At 39.7% G+C, this 23,198-nt stretch overlaps 2 protein-coding genes across 5 annotated transcripts in view; one reads left to right on the top strand and one right to left on the bottom strand.

Moving 5' to 3' along the window:
* ppp6r2a (protein phosphatase 6, regulatory subunit 2a) overlaps positions 1 to 18,258 on the top strand; it is a 27,295-nt gene extending 9,037 nt beyond the window's left edge. Inside the window, exons 4-24 of one of the 2 annotated variants that reach the window (XM_077006481.1) lie at positions 1,712 to 1,898; positions 4,719 to 4,856; positions 6,876 to 6,941; positions 7,261 to 7,373; positions 7,832 to 7,939; positions 8,122 to 8,248; positions 8,410 to 8,562; positions 8,814 to 9,044; positions 9,356 to 9,420; positions 9,512 to 9,627; positions 9,775 to 9,860; positions 9,970 to 10,050; positions 10,159 to 10,256; positions 10,390 to 10,447; positions 10,838 to 10,965; positions 11,084 to 11,262; positions 11,415 to 11,550; positions 11,795 to 11,847; positions 11,923 to 12,079; positions 12,166 to 12,297; positions 12,938 to 18,258. In XM_077006481.1, the coding sequence (XP_076862596.1) occupies positions 1,712 to 1,898; positions 4,719 to 4,856; positions 6,876 to 6,941; positions 7,261 to 7,373; positions 7,832 to 7,939; positions 8,122 to 8,248; positions 8,410 to 8,562; positions 8,814 to 9,044; positions 9,356 to 9,420; positions 9,512 to 9,627; positions 9,775 to 9,860; positions 9,970 to 10,050; positions 10,159 to 10,256; positions 10,390 to 10,447; positions 10,838 to 10,965; positions 11,084 to 11,262; positions 11,415 to 11,550; positions 11,795 to 11,847; positions 11,923 to 12,079; positions 12,166 to 12,297; positions 12,938 to 12,980 (2,455 nt within the window). In that variant the 3' untranslated portion in view covers positions 12,981 to 18,258. Of the gene's footprint in view, positions 1 to 1,711; positions 1,899 to 4,718; positions 4,857 to 6,875; positions 6,942 to 7,260; positions 7,374 to 7,831; positions 7,946 to 8,121; positions 8,249 to 8,409; positions 8,563 to 8,813; positions 9,045 to 9,355; positions 9,421 to 9,511; positions 9,628 to 9,774; positions 9,861 to 9,969; positions 10,051 to 10,158; positions 10,257 to 10,389; positions 10,448 to 10,837; positions 10,966 to 11,083; positions 11,263 to 11,414; positions 11,551 to 11,794; positions 11,848 to 11,922; positions 12,080 to 12,165; positions 12,298 to 12,937 lie in introns of both variants that reach the window. The other variant, XM_077006480.1, reaches the window with a different exon arrangement.
* fam3c (FAM3 metabolism regulating signaling molecule C) lies at positions 16,780 to 23,198 on the bottom strand. 3 transcript variants are annotated; one of them, XM_077006489.1, is made up of 10 exons: positions 23,171 to 23,198; positions 22,414 to 22,506; positions 22,207 to 22,311; positions 21,992 to 22,018; positions 21,281 to 21,404; positions 20,352 to 20,410; positions 20,215 to 20,265; positions 20,029 to 20,113; positions 19,592 to 19,718; positions 16,780 to 19,368 (listed from the first exon to the last, which is right to left on the bottom strand). In XM_077006489.1, the coding sequence occupies exons 2-10, from the start codon at positions 22,427 to 22,429 to the stop codon at positions 19,279 to 19,281; spliced, it is 684 nt and encodes a 227-aa protein (XP_076862604.1). In that variant the 5' UTR covers positions 22,430 to 22,506; positions 23,171 to 23,198; the 3' UTR covers positions 16,780 to 19,278. The 3 variants fall into 3 exon arrangements, with proteins under 3 accessions (XP_076862604.1, XP_076862603.1, XP_076862605.1); XM_077006488.1 differs by lacking the exon at positions 23,171 to 23,198 and adding an exon at positions 23,051 to 23,165; XM_077006490.1 differs by lacking the exon at positions 23,171 to 23,198 and adding an exon at positions 22,957 to 23,027.

The following is a 23,198-nucleotide window of genomic DNA, read 5'->3' as shown; positions in this document are numbered from 1 at the left end:
TGGGAAAATAATTTTGCTATGCAAACTATCTAGAGAACAGGTGGGATATTTGTAATTTACTTGCTGTATGTAATCCTATTGAGGGAAGGAAAAAAAGAAGAGGAGATTCACTCAGAACTCCGTACACTCATGTAGTTTCATGGATGTGTAGTTCATTATGTGATTTCAATTTGATCCTGCTGGACACACTACGGCACCTCCCACCACGAGAGAGTTGTTTCCATTTGCACAGAGCAGATGAGCTTGTTTGCCGGCCGTAGTCTGATTGGTGTGCTGGAGTGTAAATACACAGGTGGTGAGAGCGTCAGTGAGGTTGTGGAAGCTCGTCTCTCAATCCCAGCCTCCGTTAGTTCTTCAGTTGGTGTGTCCGCACCCAGTGGCGGACTTAGCAATTTGGGGGCTCAAGGCGAATTTAGCTAGGGGGCCCCTCAACATTAATATGCGAGAAATAAGTCTGCTAATCAGGGGGCCCCTACAGTGGGCTGCAGTGGGAGGGGCCCAAAGGCAGTTGCCTAGCCACGCCTCTATGCAAAGACCGCCTCTGTCCGCACCCTAACATATCTGCTTTAAATGTGCAATGTTAACTCATGTTGCCTTTCATTTTACTATTTTTTTTCTCTCAATGACTGCTTTAAATAAATAGGAAACTCTTGTATCTGTGTCCAAAAATAGCAGTCTGAAACATCGCCTCTAACATTAAGTGGTCGGAAACAAGAACATGTTTACACTCTGCAGAGCTGAACATTCTTATTAACCACATCAGGAACTTTCGGTTTCACCTCAGTATGAAAGTCCTTTGTCAGTTCTAGATGAGGGTGTGTCATCAACAATCCCAACACATTTAAGAGCTGGTGCTACATGTATTTTAGCTTGCTAATGGGTGACTCTTTCAAATGTCAGTGCTGAGTTCTTGACTAAGGGCGTACTCACACTAGGCACGGTTTGCTCGTTCCGTGCTGGGGCCCGGTTATCCCCCCTCCCCACTCCCCCTCTGTCCTGCACTCACACTGGCTTCAGCAACCCGGCTCGAGCACGCTTACGTCATCACAACGCCGCTTTATTTGGAAAAAAAGCGCGCTCGCACAACACTATGGAGTTCACGATTCTCTTTTTATTGTATTTTTGGAGTCGTTTTGGGAGTGCAGAAACACGGTGCAAGCACAGATTTATCGATAATTTAACACAACGATTGTCTGCTAATCGCTTTGCCGCTATGACTGTTTAACGTGAGCATCGCATCACTGACGTCATGTTTGAGTTCCAGCGAAATGAACCAATCACACGAGGCACCAAGCGGGCCCGGGCACGGATAGCGCTCACACTAGAAGCGAACCGTGCTTCGGCAGGCAACCGTGCCCGGGCCCGGATCACAGAGCCTAGTGTGAGTACGCCCTAATATTTGGTAACTTCTACAGTGGTCTTTATTTCCCCATTGCCTAGCTGGATTGCGCTTGCAGTGTAGTGGTTATCACACAGTGCCAGGCTGTTTAACGCCACAGGTGGTTGGCCAGATTGAATAATGTGCTTGATTGTGCACTTGGTGTTACTATGCATTTTGTATTATTGTGATAATTTAATGATTATAATATAGGTTGTATTTTAATGCAACATTGTAATGTATGTGAATGTATAAATTTGTCAACCAACAAAATACATACCAAAGTGCTTTAAATTGATCTTGGAATGTGTGTGTAATTTTCTATCTATCCAGGTTTCCAAATATCGCCTGTGAACTCCTCACCTCTGATGTGAGTCTAATAAACGACAAGCTGGGTGGAGATGAAGCTCTCTTGGAAAAGCTCTACAGCTTCCTAGAGCAGGACCCACCTCTCAACCCCCTACTGGCCTCCTTCTTCAGCAAGACCATTGGGAACCTGATAGCGCGGAAAACCGAGCAGGTAGGTTCCTATCAGGCATGAAAATCTGTCACCTTTCGGTGAAATTCGCCGTTTTGAATTTGAAAAGGGTGACCTACGTGAATCGTGTAGATCTGAGGACTTTTTTTGGGGGGGGTCGGGAGATTATATATTCGGGGTACCCGCGGGTCCTTAAAAAGTCTTAAAATGTCTTAAATTTAGTTTTCCATATTCAAGGCCTAAAAATGTCTTAAAATGTCTGGAATTTTATGAGGGGAGGCATTAAATTATTATAAGTGTGTGTTGTTCAGTTGTTCTGGCGCGATGTGAACTTTGCCGAATCTAGCGCTAATGCAGAAAATAACCGCTCCAGGGTCCTAGTGCTAGATTCCTAGCGTTGGAGTATACGGCCTCAACAACGTCAACAATTTTCGTTCGCCACCCCCCCCACTACATTTACCAGATCATACATTTACCACTACATTTACCAGATCATACATTTACCACTACATTTACCAGATCATACAATTACCACTACATTTACCAGATCGTACATATACCACTACATTTACCAGATCGTACATTTACCAGTGGATTTAATTGGGTGATTAATGGTTTCAATCGTTTTCATATTTTGCGGTAAAACAAAGTTACTGCCGTTCGCTACAGCTTGCGTTGAACACTGTCCGAGCTAGCCACAAGCTCTTGTGATAAATAGGTAGGTAGATAGATAATTCTATTAAGTTCGCGTCAACCTAGAGCTGGGCGATTAATCGATATTATCTATTAATTCGAATTTACAGTTAAGGACGATGTGTTTTTAAGAAAATCGATTTTCTGAGATTTAATTTTCACCACCGACGCTGCACTGTGGGCTCCCGTAGTTCAGTGAGTTTAGCACCTCCCACCCATCCACCCTCAACACACACACACACACACACACACACACACACAAACATGACGGCGGAGCTCGTGCCCAAGAAAAGAGCAACTAGCTCCGTGATCTGGAGTTGCTTCGGTTTTGCGGCGTCAGACGTAGACCAAACAAGTCCTCGCTGTAAGGTGTGTTTGAAACCGATAGAGGGAGAGAGCGAAGAGTGCTATTGTTCAGTTGCGCTGTCAATAGTTTCCCTCCGCGGGATATTTTGGATTAAGCAGTTTCTGCCTCGGTCACCGAACCCGCTTCAATGGATTATACTTTCGCGAGTGACCATAGCGCACGGCTCCGCACACCTCGCGCACCTCGCGAGTGTGTAAAATGGAGACAAATTAAGTATTATATCGCGATCCATTCTTAGTGTTGACTTGTAACTCCCGCGGTAGCCCAACTCAAAAGTAGCCCAAAAAACCGCACCCCGCGACCCCAGAATTTTTACCCGTGGCTGGATTTTCAAACAAGCCCAATTTGGCGTGAAAACGCGAACCTGGCAACTATGGTAGTATAAAGTATAAACTGTGGTAGTATAAAGAAACACCCCTCAAAAACAGTGGAAGGAACATTTACCTGACGAATTTTAATGTTACATTGTGTTTCAGGTTTGAAAAGTGCTGGAATTTAGGCTAAAGTGAGGGGAGCCCTGTTCTTAATCAGAATGTAGACAGCGTGACTGTCAGTACGCAACATGCAAGAATTGTTAAATTGTATTTGTTTTCCATTTTATTAAAGGGCACCAAATTATTTATATCTATTTATTTTTTGAGGGTGTGTTTTATTTATTTATTTTAAGTTTGAGGTTGCATTGTGTCAATGCTTAAACTATGTTGGAGAAAGCCTTCTAAAAGTTACTGAATGTTCTCACTTGTTTACAATTGTTTTTTGCTTGTTTCTGGTTGCACTTTAACCCCAAAGGGGAAATTTAAGTGAAAAATAAATTTAAACTTTTTTTTACCATTCCTTTATCATCTGTAGTTTTTTAGTAGAGGAAAATAAATCTATTAAAATCGAAAATCGGATTTTTAAAAAATTAATCGAAGATTTTTTTGGAGGGCCATATCGCCCAGCTCTACGTCAACCTCGTGTAGTTAACGGTGACATAAAATAAGAAACAAATTTTTTTCTAGTGTCTCTGTAGTTCTAACTGGTGAATCCAGGGACGTGTGAGGATAACATTCGCTGAAAAGGTTGAAGATGAAGTTGTAAACTCTTGTCATTTAATAGCCTACACTGTGCTTTAGCCCATGTTAGAAGCCTTTTGTGACTAAATAAAAACATGTGAACCCTGGTATTTTTTACACTCTTTTTCGCCGCTGATATTATTTATTGGTTCATTAAGATGTAATGGTTTTTACTGAGCCATCTGGAATGGCGAAAGCGGCTTCTTGCGTTTACAGATCTGGCTCCATACATTGAATCCATTGACAAGACAGTCAAAAAGTTTTTTTTTTTAAATGGATTTTACTATATTTGGCATCACCTGCCGCTGTCCCCCTGTACACCAGCAGCCCACCCCCGTCGCCGTATCCCCATGATGTCACATGCCAACGCCCACCCCCGCCCACATGCCAACGCCCCTTGTCTCTGAGGATTCAGTAAAGATTTAAAACAATTATTTTAGCTGGAAGTACAAACATTGTTTTCTATTACATCCAGCAGACAACGGATATGCATGTTTTTTTGTGTGTACATGTGGTGGTGGCGGTGTGTTGGAGTTTTTTGTATGTGTATATGAACGTTCATGCTTACACACACACGTGTGCACATGTGTGCAACTTATGTTTTGAAGTGTGTAAAGGAGTACAGCTCCTGACATTAGTTTAGAGGGCAAGTTTATGTGATCAAAGGAATGTCTAATTCGGAACTGTTATTAATCTTTAAGATGGCTGAATGTGTTTGACATGAACCTTGCATTTACATCCTTCCAGGTGATCTCGTTCCTGAGGAAAAAACACAGCTTTATCAGTCTGGTGCTGAACCACATAGATGCATCGGCAATGATGGACCTCCTCCTCCGCCTCATCAGCTGTGTGGAGCCGGCCCCCCTCAGACAAGAGGTCCTCAATGTAAGGGCACTCATTCAACTAGTACACAATGCATCTGTAACAAGTACTAATTCACTGAATGTGCTTCCATTTAGATGCCATGTGTTGAAATGTAAAATTGATTATGTATTTTTTTAATCCGTGAATTATCAGCAGGGTTTGAGATAATGATAAATGTGCACATGTACAAACACTGAAATCTCAAAACCAAAGGTCTGAATGAAGTAGAACATTCATTCTGTCTAGAACTAGATTTTATTAGTTTTTTGTATATTTTTAATTGATTTTAATTGATAATTTTATGCATATATTTTTAAATAGTTTTGTTAATGCCTAATGATGCCTTAAAAGCAGTATAACACAGGTTGGACCACACGCTGCTGTTGCTGTGAACACATGCACTGTCTCTTCACGGTTTCTGAGCCAAACAGACATTTTTTGCGTGTGAGGGTAGGCCGAAATTACCCTTCATTGAAAATGGAGACTAGAGAGGCAGACTGAGAGCATTGTGAGTGTGCCATAAAGAAACGTGTGACTGAAGGAAGGAGTGAAGGCTGGGATGGGCAGAGGTCGGAGACAATCAAGGCTCCATGCCCATAAGGACCTTAAGGGAGACTCTGTGACATCTCTTGTGTGTTAGGTAGTAAAGTGTAGTTAAGAACAATTAAAATAGAATAAAGGTTTATTACCGTGAACAGACCTGTGTGCAATCCAGAGGAAGAATAACAAAAAAATCGTATCTAATTCTACATGTTGGTTTCAGAGTTATTTGAGATCTATGTGTTACTTTAATTCCACGTGCCTGGCTGAATGTTGTGAGCAGAAATGCAGTTCTGCATATGATCACACCTTATTCTCAATAACAAACTGAGTTGGGGGATGACATTTTACTCAATATACTCAATACCCATAACATATGAGATTGCCATGCTCACTGTTGTAAAAACCAAATTCTTGAACAAAAGATTGTGCCATGTGCAAGTCTGAGCACTTGATCTTGCTTGTTTGGACCTGTTACTCCAAATTCAAGCATTAGACAAATAAATGCTGTAAGACAATTTAAAATTACATGATCTGTTAGGACGTTTTCCTTAATGGCTACAGAGAAGGCCAAAGGCACAGTGATGTCCTGGCCTTTCATCTTTCACGAAGTCACAGATGTTCTGCACGTTCAATTATGCCTGGTATAAATCATTTGTGTTCTTGACTCTTTTCTCATGTGCACAAAAACAACTTCTCTTCCGGTTTAGATGTAAATAATTTAAATGCAGAATTTTGTTCTGCTTTTCTTTTATGGTTCCCTCACTGCATTGGGCCACATGCTTTAATAATATAATTAGCAAAATGATAATTTACTAATTGAGTGTTCTGCTAATGAACCTACAAAAATAATCAGTACAAGTTAATCCAATTCTCACATAACATTTTATCATGTTAGACCGTTTCCAACCAGCCAGCAAGAAACAGATATATGCCCATGTTCTTGTGGTTTTGTGTGTGTAGGGCAAGCAAAGTGCTGTGCTATTCACACAAAGGTCATGGGCTTGAATCTTGGGGAGTAGATACACATGTCATGTCATACTTGTAGACATGTCAGTTGCTCTGAGCGTCCGCAAAATGCAATAAATGTGCCTTTCTGTTGAGGGTGTAAGATTGGCTTGGGGAACTGTAAATCCAGTTAATCATACATGGTATTTAGAATATCTGGAACCGGAGCTTTCCTATTCATAGTGACCTCGCATGTCCAGTTTTCATCTAGCCCAGTCTTGCTCAGTGATTATTTATTACATAATGTTTTGGCAGACATGATCGGAACATGTACTTGCGAAGTCTTGTGAAAGCACTTCTTCCCTTTCTCCCTGGTTCCCTGCTGGCTAGCTGGTTGATTGTTTATTTGTTTTTGTTTGCACTTGGACCCAAAATGAAACTTGCTGAACTACAACTGAACCTTACTAAGCATCTGTTTTTAGTGTTCTCCCTTTATAAAGCGTGTGCTTCACGTGGCATGGGCCCAGAGCTTAGAGTGTGCTCCGTTTGCAGTGGCTGAATGAGGAGCGGCTGATCCAGAGGCTGACTGAGCTCATGCGCACAGGCAGAGATGAAGAGGTGAGACAAGCTCACAGTGGGCTCTGGTCACATGATCTGCTCTTCTGATTGGCCTAGTGTGAATAGAGAGCTGTAGCATATATTACTCTTCTGTTAATATGACCGGAGATGCTGACTTTTAAAAGGCAGGTTTGTTTTTGTCATCTCTCCCAAATTCGAAATTGACAAGTGGCATAGATCAATACATACTGTACCTAGAACTGGCTGTTGTAAATAGTTATATGCTGAAATTGAAAAAGTAATAGCCTAAATGCGTTCTGTTTTGAGGTTATACATTTTCATCCAAGTTTATTAAAAAGGTCCATTTCCCCCCCCATAGAGACAATCAAATGCGTCCCAGACTCTTTGTGACGTCATCCGTCTTAGTCGAGACCAGGCCAATCAGATGCCAGAGGCCACTGAGTCAGACCCGTTACTGGTGGTCCTAGAGTCGTAAGTTTGCTTGTCAGTGGTTGCAAAGATTATCTCCAGTCTTGCTCACAAGCAGCTCAGTCTTTCTGGGCTCTGTTTTAATCTCAGTATGAATAATGAATGTTATTTAATAAAACATTTGTAAAGAAAGTCTGTTAAAAATAAATTAAAAAGTGTGTGTGTGTGTGAGAGAGGGAGATAATGTGATTTCCGCAGTGATTAATTGACATGGACGTTTGGTCATATCTGAGGCTTGATTTCAAAAGATGTTTTCACAGTATAAACCATTGGTATAATGAATGACACATTCATATTGAAGATGTTATTTTAACTACTTCAGAAAGTAAATCTTGGAACATACCGATATTCTTCCATACCTGAGGCTGTTTGATGTAGGCAACTTTCAACTTGCATCAGAGAGGGATATTTTTTTCACCCTTTTTGAAAGCAAAGGTTCTAATAGTCTTGTTTGTCTTTAGAGAAGAGAATGTGGCACAGCTTTTGAAGAGCATGTTTGAGGGGGAGAAGACTGAAGCTTCTGTCGTCAATGGAACTCAAGTGCTTCTTACATTACTGGAGTCAAGGAGGTCAGGGTGGGTGGAGCGAGCCAGCCCCCTTCATACCCTCAACATCCCTCGCACATTACGAGAGCTCCACCTCTCCATTATGACTCATGTTTATCGCTTCGCTTTCTCTTTGATGAAGCGCTGTTCCATGTACATCAGTCCTGTTAAATGAAGGCTTCCATCTCTCCCCCTGACTGTCACAGACTGGAGGGTCTGATGGAGCTGTATTCTCAGGGATGTGAAAGGTCTTACACTGTCAGCGGCAGTATTCTACGTGCTATTGAGCCTCATCTTAAAGACTTCCAGCAACTCCTACTGGACCCTCCGAAGGTACCGGCGTGGCTTCATACCACTTCCATTAACCACATGGCTTTTGAAGCAAACCCGAATAGCCCAATATTAAGAGTTACAGCAGTAAGAGTTTAAGTAAGAGAACTATTCAGTGGGCTTAAAGTACATTTGCTCCATTCCTGCTCTCTTCTCTTGTGCAGAAAAGTGCAATACTCACAACCGTCGGCGTTCTGGATCAGCCCCTGGGGAACGCCCGCCTTCACGTGGCCAGACTGGTGGCCTCACTGCTGCAGAACAGCGACCACAGCATCTGTCAGGAGCTCTGCAGGCTCAACACCATGGACCTGCTGCTGGTGAGGCCCTGCTCTCCCATTCTCCTGCTCTGCACCTCAGTAGCAGCACTTGCTGCTCTCTTTACTTTATTCTGTTTGCCAATGGTGTGCCAGTTATCGTGTTTCCGAATTACACGTTTGGTGTGGATATTCACAAACACAGGCCTCTTTTAGAAAAGAAGTTGTGGTTTTGGCAAGGCCTCCTTTTAAAAATAAAAATGAGTTCAAAATGACTCACTGCCTGTTTTTTTTTTTTTTTTTTCTGGTTGCAGGATTTATTCTTTAAATACACCTGGAATAACTTCTTGCACTTCCAAGTGGAGCTGTGTGTGGCGTCTATACTCAACCACTCTGCTCACGCGGCCCTCCAGACCCCGACTCTCCAGAACCACGAGGAGAATTGTGTCCCAGTTTCAGACAGCCAGGCGGAGCAAGGGATTCCAGACTTGACCAGCAGCACAGACTCCTCACACACACCCATCCACGGCGCCTTGGTGGCTAATGTAATTACCACAGCATTTTGCCTTCAGCATTATGTTACTTCTGTGATGGCCAAGATGTGTCTGATGTAAAGTTATAGTCTCATTTTGGAAGTTAACTGATGGAGGGCAGCGTTCCTCTACCCTCAGGAGCTCCCAGACAGTCCACATTTCTGCACCCGTACTCCCTGCTCATCCCAAATGGACCAAGGACTCCTGGTAGCTGGTGGCTCAGCTGGGGTGTAACGGGGTGGGGGGGGATTGGTTCGTTTGTCGTGCTATACTGAGATTGCTGCTCACGTTGGTCCGTTTTTCTGTCTGTGAATGTTCTGCAGCTTTTCCAGCAGTGCCGCTTGGTGCAAAGGATCCTGGACGCTTGGGAGGAGAATGATAAAATTCAGTATGAGTTCCAGGAGTCTCTTACTCATTCATGGATAGCTGTGTAGATTTTTCCTGCAGATTACATTGTGATCTGTTGTTGTTGTCCTCAGGGCTGCTGGCGGCACCAGGAGAGGTAACATGGGTCACCTCACTAGAATTGCCAACACTGTGGTTCAGAACCTGGAGAAAGGGCAGGTCCAGTCTCAGATTAATAATCTGATTAAAGGTGGGTTTGTATTTTTGTGCGCCCGTATATGTATGTGGCTCTACATAGGTGGCAGAGTCCTCAATTTGAGTAATATATATAAACTTTAGGAATTACGTGTCTCTTATTTTGGGAGTGTTGCAACTGGGTTTCTGTCTCTGTTTACAGAGCTGCCCGAGGACTGCAGAGGGCGATGGGAGAGTTTTGTGGGTGAAACTTTGAGAGAAACTAACAGGAAAAACACGGTGGACTTGGTATAAACATTATGAACTATTTCATTTTTGTATGTAAACTATGTCCTTTGTGACACAACAATGACAGCTCATTGCAGTTCTGACTGTTGTCATTGTACTTTTGGTGCAGGTGAGCACTCATAACCTGCACTCCTCCAGTGAGGAGGATGACCTGGAGAGTCCCTTCCCTAATGACCTGTCTATCCAACAGGTACATACAACTCGTTCATAGAGCTGTGAGCAGTGGCTGGCTCAAGGTTTCTGACTGCCAAGAGGAATTCAAACCAAGTTCTCTTCTTAATTTCTTATTCAATGACAGGCATTCTCGGATTATCAGATCCAGCAGATGACTGCCAATTTTGTCGATCAGTTTGGCTTCAACGATGAGGAGTTTAGCGAGCATGATGAAAACATCAAGTCAGTTTTCTACCATTTTCTTTTTTCCCCAGACATAAAGAAAAACGTAATTAAAAGAGCATCTCCAAGCATTTCGACCTATCCTCTTATCCTGAAACAGTCATCTAACACTTGGTTTCTTTACTGCTTTCAGTGCTACCTTTGATCGGATTGCTGAGATTAACTTCAATATTGATGCAGATGATAATAGTGTAAGTGTCTGGAGAAATGTTTCATTTGTTTTATACATTCAAATTCATGCGGCAGTCATGGCCTGGTGGTAGGGAACTGGTCTTGGGTTCCGATCTCAGACCTGAGGCCATGACTGAGTTGCCCTTGAGCAAGGCACCTAATCCCAACTGCTCCCCGGGCGCCGGGCTAGGGCTGCCCACCGCTCTGGGCACGTGTGATCCACAGCCCCCTAGTAATCACTAGTGTGTGTGTTCAAACTGCACAGATGAGTTAAAAGCGGAGGACAAATTTTGATTGCAGTGAAAAATCACAATTGACAAAAATTACACATTTACATAATTGTTTGGCATACGTTCATAACCTGTTTCAAATTACGATTAATTTGCTACATAACAATTCTACAATTGTAGGCCAATGCTGCTGCCTTTGAAGCATGTTATAAAGAGAGAATACAGCAGTTTGATGACTGTGAAGAGGAAGAGGACATCTGGGAGGATAAAGCAATCAACTATGCAACTCAAGTGAAATCCCGATCTAGGTACGTCCCATCAGAAACCAACTGGGAAAGCAGATTTGTTCTTCATGCTTTAACAAAAGTGAATTACTGAAAAAAACCCACAAAAAATAGGCAATAATCTGGCTTCTCTTTCTGTCAGATTTGGAGTGTCTTTGTCCTCAGACAGCTCCCCTAAGGGTCCCATGAGGAACGGACAGAGGGGCTGCGGGTCGGCCTCGGAGGAGGAAGAGGAGGAGGAGGAGGAGGAGGAAGGGGCCAGTCCACCCTCTAAACAGACAGTAACCAGCGACAAGGCCTCATCTCCACAAACTCTACCGAGTAAGCCTTCCTCTAGGCTGGGGGTTTCCAGGGGTTGCCTGTGATTTCTGATGCACAAGAGGGTCAGTGTGAGTGGAATCTAGTGTGCTAGTTGGAATATCAACACAAATGGCACTGGGTCTTTTGTTTCATATGTGCACACGTGCATGAAGGTCCTGGCTGGACGGCAAGTTTCGGCGAGGCAGGGCCTGGCTCCTCTGGCGCCTGGGGCTCCGACTCCGAGCAGACCAGTGAAGAGAAACAGGACACCGTTTGGGCCACTTTTACAGAGTTCCAGCCTTTCTGCAGGTAAATTCTGCCACAGCCTCTGTGTCTAACCATATACTGTCATATTAGAGGTGTGATGAAAACACCAGTGACCGATTAGAGAGAGCCGAACCACTTGAGGCAAGTGAATGTAAGACCATGCCAGCTTGAATAAGGAGTAAAAAAAAAAAATGAAAACCAGAACATAGCTTCATTTAAATAACTCCATCAGTGAGTCAAAATATATTAATACCTATATGTATCCCTCTTCCCTTCCCACCCCCAGCTCAGATTCCAGGAACTCTGAGAGCCAGTCTGAGCAGAACCAAGAAAAGAAGAGTGAGTATTCTTTTGTTTGGGGTGTTCTTAAAGCTTTTCTGTAAACACGTGAAGCTAAATAAAGGTTTGCCTTAGGTGCGGGGCAGTGGGAGCTGTGCAGCGGGAGAAAGGCTCCGTTGGTGGCCTCGGACAGCAGCTCTTCTGGAGGCTCCGATAGTGAAGAGGAACTGGGAAATGAAAAGACAGAGGGCTCTCCTAGAACGGCTACCAATCAGAAAACAGCCACCCAGAGGTATATGTTTGGCACATCATGTGGGATGAGGCTTGTGAAAGTGTTAGTTTGTCAAACTTTGTGTGTGCATGTGTGGGGCCTTGTAGTGAGGTGCTTGTTGAATCAATGGAGAAGCTGACTATTCCCGATGGGCCCCTGAAGGTCACAGAGTCTGCAACACCTCCACAGGCTCAGGAACCCACAGGATACTCGGAAAACACCACTGTGACAGACAAGAGGTACTGAGTCATCCCTGAACTCACCACGTGCACTTAGCCCCCCACAAAACACATTCGCTTAAATGCTGGCATGAATACAGTATAAAAAAATTTTGACGAATGAATCCAAATGAATAAATTCAAAACCTTAGATACATTACATACCATACAAAACCTTAGATTTACATATTGATGTCAGACTGTATCTTGGTATATCTTAGTAGCCTGTTTGACTCTCTATTCAGATATCCAGCTGGCATGATTAAGAGAAGCTCATCTGAATAAGTTTTCAATCACTCAACTTTTTGAAAAACTTGAAACTCCTTCCCATGACACAATAGTAATTTAATCTCAGTATAATACCTATAATAAAACGATTAGTGCTTTTCAGCCTTTTTCAGTATATTTTAACAATACTGGTAATCACAACAACCATGATATTTTTCATCCCAGATAAGATGGGAGATTTCCATACTGTCCCATCCTGGTTCAGTGGTTTCATAGCTTAGACTAAGCACATCCAAGCAAGAAGTGCCAATAATACAGCCTATATTACCAGATTCTGCACTTAGTCATAACATCCATAAAGTAATATGACATTGTCTCATTACCACGTCTAACACCCTCTCCTCTGATACCCCCCCCCCCCCCCCCCCCCCAGAGTTGATGCACCGTCTGAAATGACACCCAATGGACCGATCTGAATGGACCGAGCTTTTGTGGAAAAGCTAGTCAACACCCACTCTTTGCCGCTTCCATTTTTAACCCCCAAAACCTCAGTACCACTTTTGGTGTTAAAGTAAACGATGCTGCCATGTTATCGGACCTGGATACTGCCAAGCAGCACCCGCCAGCAGAAGAGGCGAGGGGCATGTAACCCCACCCAGTAACCAGAACAGTGCTCAGAGGAGTTAGTATTTTAATCCTTTTAACTTTGTATGAAATATGCACAGTTTTAATGTAGCAGTGATCTTTTACTTAGAGAATTCTTTGATTTTAAAATTATTTTTTTCATTTTTTTATTTTTTTTTGGTTTGGTTCCCCTCTTAATTCATTTTTGGAAGATGTTTTACTTGCAAAACAGACTGTAGAAACAGGGATATGAAGGCCCTCATAGGAAAGCACAGATCCTTATGTAATTATGCCTCAAGAGGTCCTCAAATTAAAATGTTGTTGCTTAAGAAGCACTTATGCAATCATTCACTGTATATTTAAGCACAACTAAAGTATTATTTAAACTTTCATTTTTAGCAGAAAGCATCCCGTGGGTTCCTTCTTTTTAAAATGACAGATCGTGTAATCTCTCAGACTCTGTAACAGATACTTGAATGTTGTCAAGTTTGGGGTGAATGATTTTTTTGGGTTTTGGGTCGATATTTCACAGATGGTGTCACTGCTTCTCTTCATTGTGTGCAATAATGAAATTTTAGCATTTTATTTAAATTTCAGTCACACGATAAACTGGCATTGATAGTGGGATGTTCCAGTAAAAATTATCAGGACTTTCTTTTCTTTTTGCATGCAGAGTATTATAAACCAAGCGTATACAACAGCTGGTTTCTGCTGACATCTTCTCTAGCCCTGTTTTCAATGTTGTTTATCCTTTTTCCCCTCTACAAATCAACAAAATTATATCTGCCTATTTCTATATTACATATTGTCATGCGTAACTACAGAATTTTGTCCCCTGATAAAGCACTTCTTGAGGGTAAATACTTTCATAACCTTTGGCAAGTTAAAATCCTTGATGGGTTATGATAACCATGACCTTAATCACAGACATTACTCCAGTAAATGGTCTATCGTTAAACATTTATGTGAATAATTTTGCCACAATATTTTAATATTTGTTCAGTGCGTATTTCTATTAGAACATTTTTCTTACCATAGGGAGAATGATTCCAGACGTGTACTGATGCTATAGTAATGGTTCATTTAGCCTTTTCAGAATCTATCTCAAGTATGTCCATTTGTGTGATGAATCGTGGCCATCTTTTTTTTATTTTTTTTTAATGAATTTTCATTGATCATATCTATGAGTTTAAGATGGTACCAAATCTGTGGGATTACAGGATAGGGATTTTGAATTATTTATTTTGAATTTTAGGGTTTGTTAATGTGGAAACCTGTGCACCCTTGATGCAGTGTAACACCATTATTCTAAGTTTTATGTTCTCCATCTCTGGCATATGAAGCCTCATTGGATTATACTTCTTTATCTGAAATTTTCAATAGTTTTCAATGCCAAAAGTGTGTTGCTTTTTCTTTTACTGTATACTGTTTAAAGAATCTTATATTTTCTTTGACAGTTATTTTACATATTGTAGAGATTCTAATTTGTGATCCTCAGCAACCAAATACTGCTTTCTGTTTGTTCTGTGTCTGGATTGGTTCTCTGTAGGTGATGTTTAGATCCACATAAAGTGGTCATCTGAGTATAGGGCTTACCCCATGCAAGGGTGCATAACAAGGTTCTCTTCTCTGAATTTAAAGCTGCAGTAAATAAGTTATAGAAATCAGTTGTGAATTACCTGACAGCAGCAATTCCAGTCTATCAAATTTGGAGCTTTCCCAGCTTTCAGCACACCCTGCTGAAATGATCAAACCCTTCATGAGGTTAAATAGATGTTGGATCAGGGGAATCACGCTGATCCAGGGGAAAGCTTCAGGACTATGACTGGTAACCACAGAGACAGTTTACTGTGAGTGGGTCATTATGAAACCTATTCCAAATCTTTTTTATGCTGTACTATCAATTTTTTTGCAAAAAGTTGGCAAAGGAATGCACGTGACAATGCAGTGATTCAGATGTCTCATTGTTTCATAGCTTAATTACTGCAGCTTCAATTGGCTGATAAACCCAGAGATTTACTAGATTTCTTTTTCAACAATGCTTTAAGAATATTCCACAAAGGTAGAGCATGTGTATTTTTATGGTTATACAATGAGGGTCATGAAGAGATGTCCTAGACTCACAGCTTGAAAAAGGCAGTATGTTTAATAGCCACAAGAGTGCATTTATGCTGATTACAAGTTGATGAAAAAATATGCATTTGAAAGGAAGAAAACATTGGGATGGTGGTTAATAAGTAATGATACATTTAATAAAAGCCCCCAAAATTATTATATCCAAATCATGGGGAAAGAAATCTACACCGACTTCTGTATAGACTGGGTCTATACATGACATTGTTTACTATTTATATATTTTGATATTTTCAGATTTAATAGTTCAACATTAAATAATATATCTGCCATATTTTACTATCCATCAAACTGTTAGGCCTTGAGCTTAAGATGACCCATTCCTCAGGGATACGAACAAACAGGCCATTAGCCAATTGAATCGTAAAAAACAAACCAGTGAACGTTCCTCTTATTGAATTTTAAATGGGTGATCTTTTGTGTACCTACCGAAATACTGCTCCCAAAATATTCAGTTGCATTATAGTCTTGAGAAGTCTTAATTAGATTACATATGCCAATGCTTCCAAAACACTTTCAGAAGGGCTGTCATACAGTATTATGCAACATAATGACAATTTTCAATTGCTCCAAATAAGATGCATTAGAGCATACCCTGAGTTCTCTGCAATGCTGCGACCCAACAGAATTGCAGTTGGACACCTCTGGCTTTGTAGACATTTAACTGCTAACTGAATGACCATTTAACTGGCAAGTTGAATGGCATAGCTGGTGTAGATTGGTAGATTATACACAGAGTACTAGTCATAGTTCAAGCTTAGATGTGTGATGCAGATTAACTATTCACTTTTCTTTATATTACCCAAGTTTATCTAACATTTCCTTTTATCTTGTTACAACCAATACTTGCAGTATATCACAAATCAGGTTACACTGAAGGATCCCATGGAACCGAAAGTAAGATCTCTAGATAATGAACAGATCAAATACTAACAGTATTTTTATATATGCCCATATAATAAACCCATGAAAACTACAATTTTAATGAAATAAAACCTACTCCAATTAGTTTGTACATCATGTATCCCTGTTAAACTGAGTAGGCGATCGTTTTCACACATCTCATGTCAAACGTCTCGTGTCCTATGAACAATCAGAATCTGTTCAACCCTGCCTCAAGTACCTGTGTACTGCACATTATATTTTCCATTGTTTATACACTCTGCTGTAAATTCTTTTAAAATGGCTGGTGATCTGTTGGAAGCAGGGAATATAAACTACAAAATGATCAGGAAACTTTAAAATGACAGGATGCCACGAGTAAAAACATCAAAAACACAGTAAAAACATCAAAACAATTAGCATTTCACTTAGCATACATGTTATACAAAAACATGTATGTTTAGAAACAGCCATTGGTAAAAATTTACACTACTTGCAACATTACTACAATTAATAAATACAGTGAAATTGCAATACAATGAACACCTCCTTCTGCACCATCACATGACATTTAGATGACTTGTGAATCCTTTATTCTTTCTGGCTCTACACATTTTAGGAATTAATACAACAAACCCAAGAAGATACCACATTTAATGAAGACCAAAATTTTTTACAATATGAATCATTTAGGTACATGTTAATATTTCCCAAAAAGGTCAGAGTAATTTGTCACCATAACATCTGTTTGGTGTAAAAAGGCACATCAATGGTTCTTTATTCATGAAAAAATAACTACTTCACAGCTCTTCTCAATTAGGGTGCCCAGGAAGTTCTAGCCATTATAGTTCCCATACATTCTATTTTAGAACATGCCAGATAACAGCATTTACAACACTAACAAGGCATTATACTGGATGCATTATCAGTGTTGGATTTTGTAAAATTATACACCCATTAATCCAGAAAGTATTGACATTGTGAGACTACCTGATCTTTCCTCTCAAATGAGGAACCAATTCATACATGTAAATACAAAAGTCCTGAACATATGTATCAATTTGAGTAGCTACTTGCATTAGACAAAATGTGAAAACCGCACTATACAAATGTATTTAAAACCTTAAAAATTAAATCAGAATCGTTACAGCAACAATCACACCATTATTTCTGAAAATTATACAATATTTCAAAGACAAACAGAAATCAGCTGTCTCGGCTATATTTCGCCATAGATCTATACAATTAAGAAAAATGCGGGCATTGCATATTAAATAAAGCAGCTCTCAATTAATGTGAGTGGTTTTATTATAGAGCAACAGTTCTCCATTCCAGGACTAGAGAAGCTTTAAACAGTCTGTCCCCACCTTTCACTTATCTCACAATGTACAGGACAATTATCTGAAAAACTAAATCAAATGTGTTTTTAAGGAGGGATGACAAGAATGTGCAGTGCATCCCCAAACATGGGATTAAGAACAACTGGGTAAAGGATCACTTTCCAGGATTTTGCATAGTACCACACAGTTCACAAACACCAATCCTGCAGTGATATTTCAACTGCATTTCATTGTGTGGAGATGAACCACCTCAGAATTGGACACTACAAAATCAACTACAAAGACAACAGGAGCTGTGGCTGCAAAGGCTGTACTAATTACTGACAATTAATTTATGATTTTTCCATTTAGGTAGATATATAATGTTGCAGGTTGTTTTAATATAAATAACAATGATAAAAACACTATTGCGATGCTCCAGACTGACAAACAGGATTGTCAAATGCTCAACTTCCCACCAAGAAAACAAAATCACAATCAGTAAGTCATTTAAACATAAATCCTTACAGGACAAAAAACGGTTATAGAACCATTACAATTGCTCCAGTTCACCATTTCCTTCAACTATTTTGGCCATATTTATATATTTGAAATAAGGGGGTTGGGGTCCTCAGTTTGAACTACATAAAATAAATGCAATTTACTTAAAGGTGGTATCAAATTAATGAAAGCATAGTAATCATGTAAAGACTGGGACGTTATTGAGAATCACTAGCATGACACCCTTGTATGCTGCCAATCCAAGATGCTGTTACTATGTAAGCTTTGTAGGTGACCATGCATTTTAAAAGGTAATCATTACCGGTACGTATTTTTGTGTATGCTCAGCCAATCAGAAAACTTGTCAACGAGAGGATGCTGCATTGTGGTTCCAAGTAAATTCAACTTAAGTTATAAGAACCAGTCTACTGCATGAACTCAATCTTTTACTATGTAAACAGCAGTCTGGATGAACACAACCATTCTCCATAATGGAAAACGCCACAGAGATAGATAATCTTAATGTAGCATGCCACACTCATGGAGTGCACTTAAAGGCAACATGTGAAGAAGGTGAATAAAATCTTTTAAAGCTGCAAGCCACAAACTGCTGAGCAACTCTACATCAGCAGCTTCTATCACTTTGATGGAGAAGTCAAACACCTCACCTACACCTTATCAATTACTAGATAATACAGGAACATTCAAATGGATTTAACATAGCTGTGCCAAGCACCGTCCTTGCTCCATGACTAAGAAAGAAAAAAAAAGCTAACAATATTACAAAAACTCATGTACAGATGCCATGTACCTATGGAGCAATGACCTGTTCATGTCCACTGTGTCTAATGTAATGTGCTAATACCAATTCATGACACTGATCACTGCTGATAATGGCAAATTTCAATTTTTTGGACATGAATATGTTGTACACTGATTCATTCCTAATGGCTACAGCAAATCTTAAGACAAGTTAGTATACTAATAAAATGGCCCATTTCATAATGCTACAAGAAATAAATACGTGTACTCCCAATAGTGACAATAACAGTGCTCTAATTATGACTAATAGTAATAATGCATTTCAGTGCCTAGGGGAATGAGACCTTTCTGTATTGTTAGCTCACTCAAGTAGCATTTGAAATTGGGTTTTTAAAAGGTTTGGGCAACCACTGACATTATTTGTCTAAGACTTGTTGCATATAATGAGGAGAGGTAAACAATAAGAAAGTATTTTAAATATTGCTGAAGAATCCCCCACCCACTTATCAACTGTAGATAATTTGATCCAAGACAACTGATCAAAATGCATGGATCAGTCTTGCCTTCGAGGAATACAACCTTCCATTTCCAAAACCTCAGGCCAGCCTTCATATTTGTTGGTTTCTGCATTGTTCTTGATGTGCTGAGGACATTAAAAACAAGGTGTATGTGCCCTTTATTCAATTACTTACTTAAGAATTTTGCATTACTGATTATCCTCTTAAATGTCTTACTCTGAATAGACCTTTAACCTTTGAACCACTGGAAGAGAAGGCTCAGCTGGCTATTTCTAACACATGGAGTGCTTTTTTACTACAACCAGTAAACTGTACCTCTTACTGTAAAAATTAAACATTAAAACTCACCTGCTCAAAGGGGCTCTTTGTTTTGATCCCCTTTCCTCCAACAAAAACCCAGTTGTCCCTGAAGCCGACAGAGTCAATACTTGAGCTGCCCAGGTCTGCTATTAACTTCTTTGCCTCATCATTAAGTCTGTGTGCAAAAAGACATTTAAACCATTACAACATTTTACTATTTGCAGTTCCCTTATAAATAAACAGAATTTATTCCTCTATACAACTTAAAGACTTTTCAGGCATAAATATTTAAAGTCTGAATGAACAATAAGTCAACAATACTATGAATTAATCAATTAATTAATAATACAAATAATTAATAGTGATGGTATATTTAAAATATGAATAATACATTAATAATAAATACCTTGTTACAAAATATGAAATAAGTTAACAAAAAATGTCTCCATGCAAAATATTCAAATCCTGACTAAAATAAAGCTCACTTTGTAGCAGAATCATCAAACGTGGCCATCATTACAACTGTTCCATGCTCAATCGTCTTCAGAAACTTGATAAGATTGTTGACATCTGGAGAGTTATTTTGTTTTTATATAACATCTCAACAATATAAAGTGCTTATAAAAATATAAAGGGTGGTATTTACAAGTTGGAGAAAAAAAAATACTTGCCTCCAGCCCACATGTCAAAGAAATCAGTTTTGATAACCTCACCAGTCCTTCCTATAACATTAAACAAATATGGTGCATTACAGTAAATGTAAGTGGCAACAATTCCCTCAAGCCCAAGTCTGAATGAGCAACCATACCATTGACAAGTGCGATGTTTATCCCCCTACCAACATTGTTCTTCACCCCACTCATCAATCTGAGGAATGAGAGATATCATGCAAAGGTCAATTTGTTCCAGTGGCAAAATATCATTAAAGGAATGTTCTTCTCAAAGATGCTTTTTATGCAGTTATCTGTTGTATAAATAAACTGCTGTACGTACAGAATGTCCAACCAGTTATTATCTGAATGACAACCAGTTAAATGATTAGATAAACACAAAATAACCTTAATCCCTAACATTTCAGTCTGGACTACTTTAACACTGCAATTGCATTTCTACATGTTTTAAACGAGAACATCCTGAGACCAGAGGAACTTGTCTGCCTTGGTTCTCTTAAGGATGATCAATTTTCACTTTGGAACTGATAATGTGTCAGAAGCATAATAAACTGATATTTTAGAACCCATTTTGCCAAGAGACAAAAACTAGTCTATGACTTAATATTCCAGGACTACACAAACACAGATCACTACCCATAAAAGCAAAAATCCAATCTTTCTATTCTAGCCATAAAAGCAAACGTCTTTAATATCCATCCCATGTTTCTAATCTCAGGCGACTAAAAAATGTGACATGACCTAGAAAGGAAAGTCAATCTTGGGCAGAGATATCACCAGTGTGTTGTCTCACCACTTTTTCTTATATAAAAAAGTATTTTTTTCTAAACAGCATAAACTCTATGCTGTTGTATAAAATCCTGTACACTTTGTTCTCCATTTTGCTCATGTTATAGAAAGCTCAGGAGCACCAAACTAGAGTGTCACTGAAATCATGTCCTGTTACCATGATCAGTTTGGCTTCATTGCTTTGATAAGTCACTGCACACAAAATAATTATACTGGTGTTGGCAAAAGCTGAGAGAAATCATACTATGCAAGAACCAGGAAATTCAAATATATTTACATATTATCATCCAGGCAGATTTTGGGCCCAACTACACTGGCAGCTCCACTTGCCATCTTGAATGAGAAATGGTCTTCAGGGCAGGGCATTGAGAGGCCACATTTGTACCGTATAGGTCTGGTAGCTATAGAGAATGAATGACACTTTCATTTGCATGAATGTACATGGAACACACTTGTTTAATTGCATTTAAATATCCATTACACTTTGACTAATTTACACAACAACACTCCTAATGTTCTGCACAATTTAGTCATCCTGGTGTACTGCTACTCTGAATCAAGTTTGTTTTATATCATAATTATAGTGTATGATTATCTTTAGTCATTTAAATACGTCAGTGGAACAGACACTCAATATCAAAGTAAGTTGTAATAAATGACAATGCAAACAGCATACATTTATCAAGCCTATTTACCCAAGTTGAAATCTGATCCCTAGATCCTGTTAACACACCCATTCTGCAATGCCACATACAACCCCAGAAGGGAAGTTTTACATCTCAACACAGAATATATTAGGCCTATATAATATTTCCATTGACAATCAAGTTAAGACAATATATAGGCCTATTATGGATTGATTTCTCCTGAGGTTTACAAAAATTAAATTTCTTGCTTCCCTTTGGAGAAGCTATATAAAGATGTAGACAACATGGTAGAAATGTATCAGTAAAATAGCCCGGACTAAAGATAAGGTAAGTAAACTTACGGCCTTCTTCTATTGGTGCAGATCTTGCTGTAGGAGGAAAAAAGGGAAATGTCTAATCTAAACAGGACACTGGTATTACTACATTACTTAGTGTGGACAGACATGATTCTACAAAGTCACTGGATTTTTGAATCAAGGTGTTCTACAAAAAGGCCCCTCACATGGTAGTGAAACATGTTTTATCAAAAGCTGTCATAGGGCATTGGCATACTTACCAAACATATGTGCCACTTTAAAATCAAAGTTAATTTCAAGGAGCTCAAAGGCCAGGAAAACTGCTAAACATAATACAGAAGCCAGTGCTACCAACTTCAAGATTCCTGTAACAAAGAGCATGATACTGTATTTAAAAAACAACTAAAATAAGTAACTACAAACAATACTACAGCGTGTTACAATATTGTAAAACAAAAATAACTGACCTCCTGCTCTTTTCATTTTATGGCAATACGTGGAATACGTTATCTTAGGAAATTACAAGGACAAGGCTATGTCACCATGAGAAATTCAAACCCCTGAAATGCAAACACAAATACGTTAAATAGCTACACAGTTAGCATAACTAGCTAACAATCGTACCAACGACCTAACTTCACAGGGGAACTCATTCAAATATATGATAGCGAAGAAGTGGATACGTAATCATAGTTAGCAAAGTTAACTAATGTGTTAGCTAGCTAGCAGTTATTAAATTCACGTCAGCTAAACTTCATAATAACTTAACTATAAAAAAACATCAAAACGTATGGAGGTAGCGAGGTTATGTAGCTAGAGCTACCTACACACGCCGGAATTATACGAGACATGACTAGCTAGCCAAGTAGCTAACCCATTGGGTGGCCAGCTGGCTAACTACGGAGGTAACTACCCTAACTATCTAACCGTCAGTGTAGCTGTGTGAGCACATAATCTCCAATGTAATAACTAGCCACTTAGCTGGACTAGCTACCTACTCTACTACCTACCGACAAGAACTGTTTAGTAAGCAAACAAATATGACTTATAGCTGAGCTTCGAAAAATTACATGCTAGCTACAATGCTATCAACAACGTACTAACCGTATCCACCAGCTTTATGCCACGAACACACACCCACGCATTCTACAAAAAAATATATACACCAAACTTCCGACTGCTACATTAATAGCCAGCTAAACAGTGGCGAATGGCGTGGCTTACCAACGCAGACGTGAAGGGGGCGTGGCCG

This window comes from Brachyhypopomus gauderio, chromosome 5, assembly GCF_052324685.1.
Source record: "Brachyhypopomus gauderio isolate BG-103 chromosome 5, BGAUD_0.2, whole genome shotgun sequence".
Taxonomy (NCBI): Eukaryota; Metazoa; Chordata; class Actinopteri; order Gymnotiformes; family Hypopomidae; genus Brachyhypopomus; species Brachyhypopomus gauderio.
Note: the sequence above shows the minus strand (reverse complement) of the source record. Positions and strands in the feature narration are given on the sequence as shown.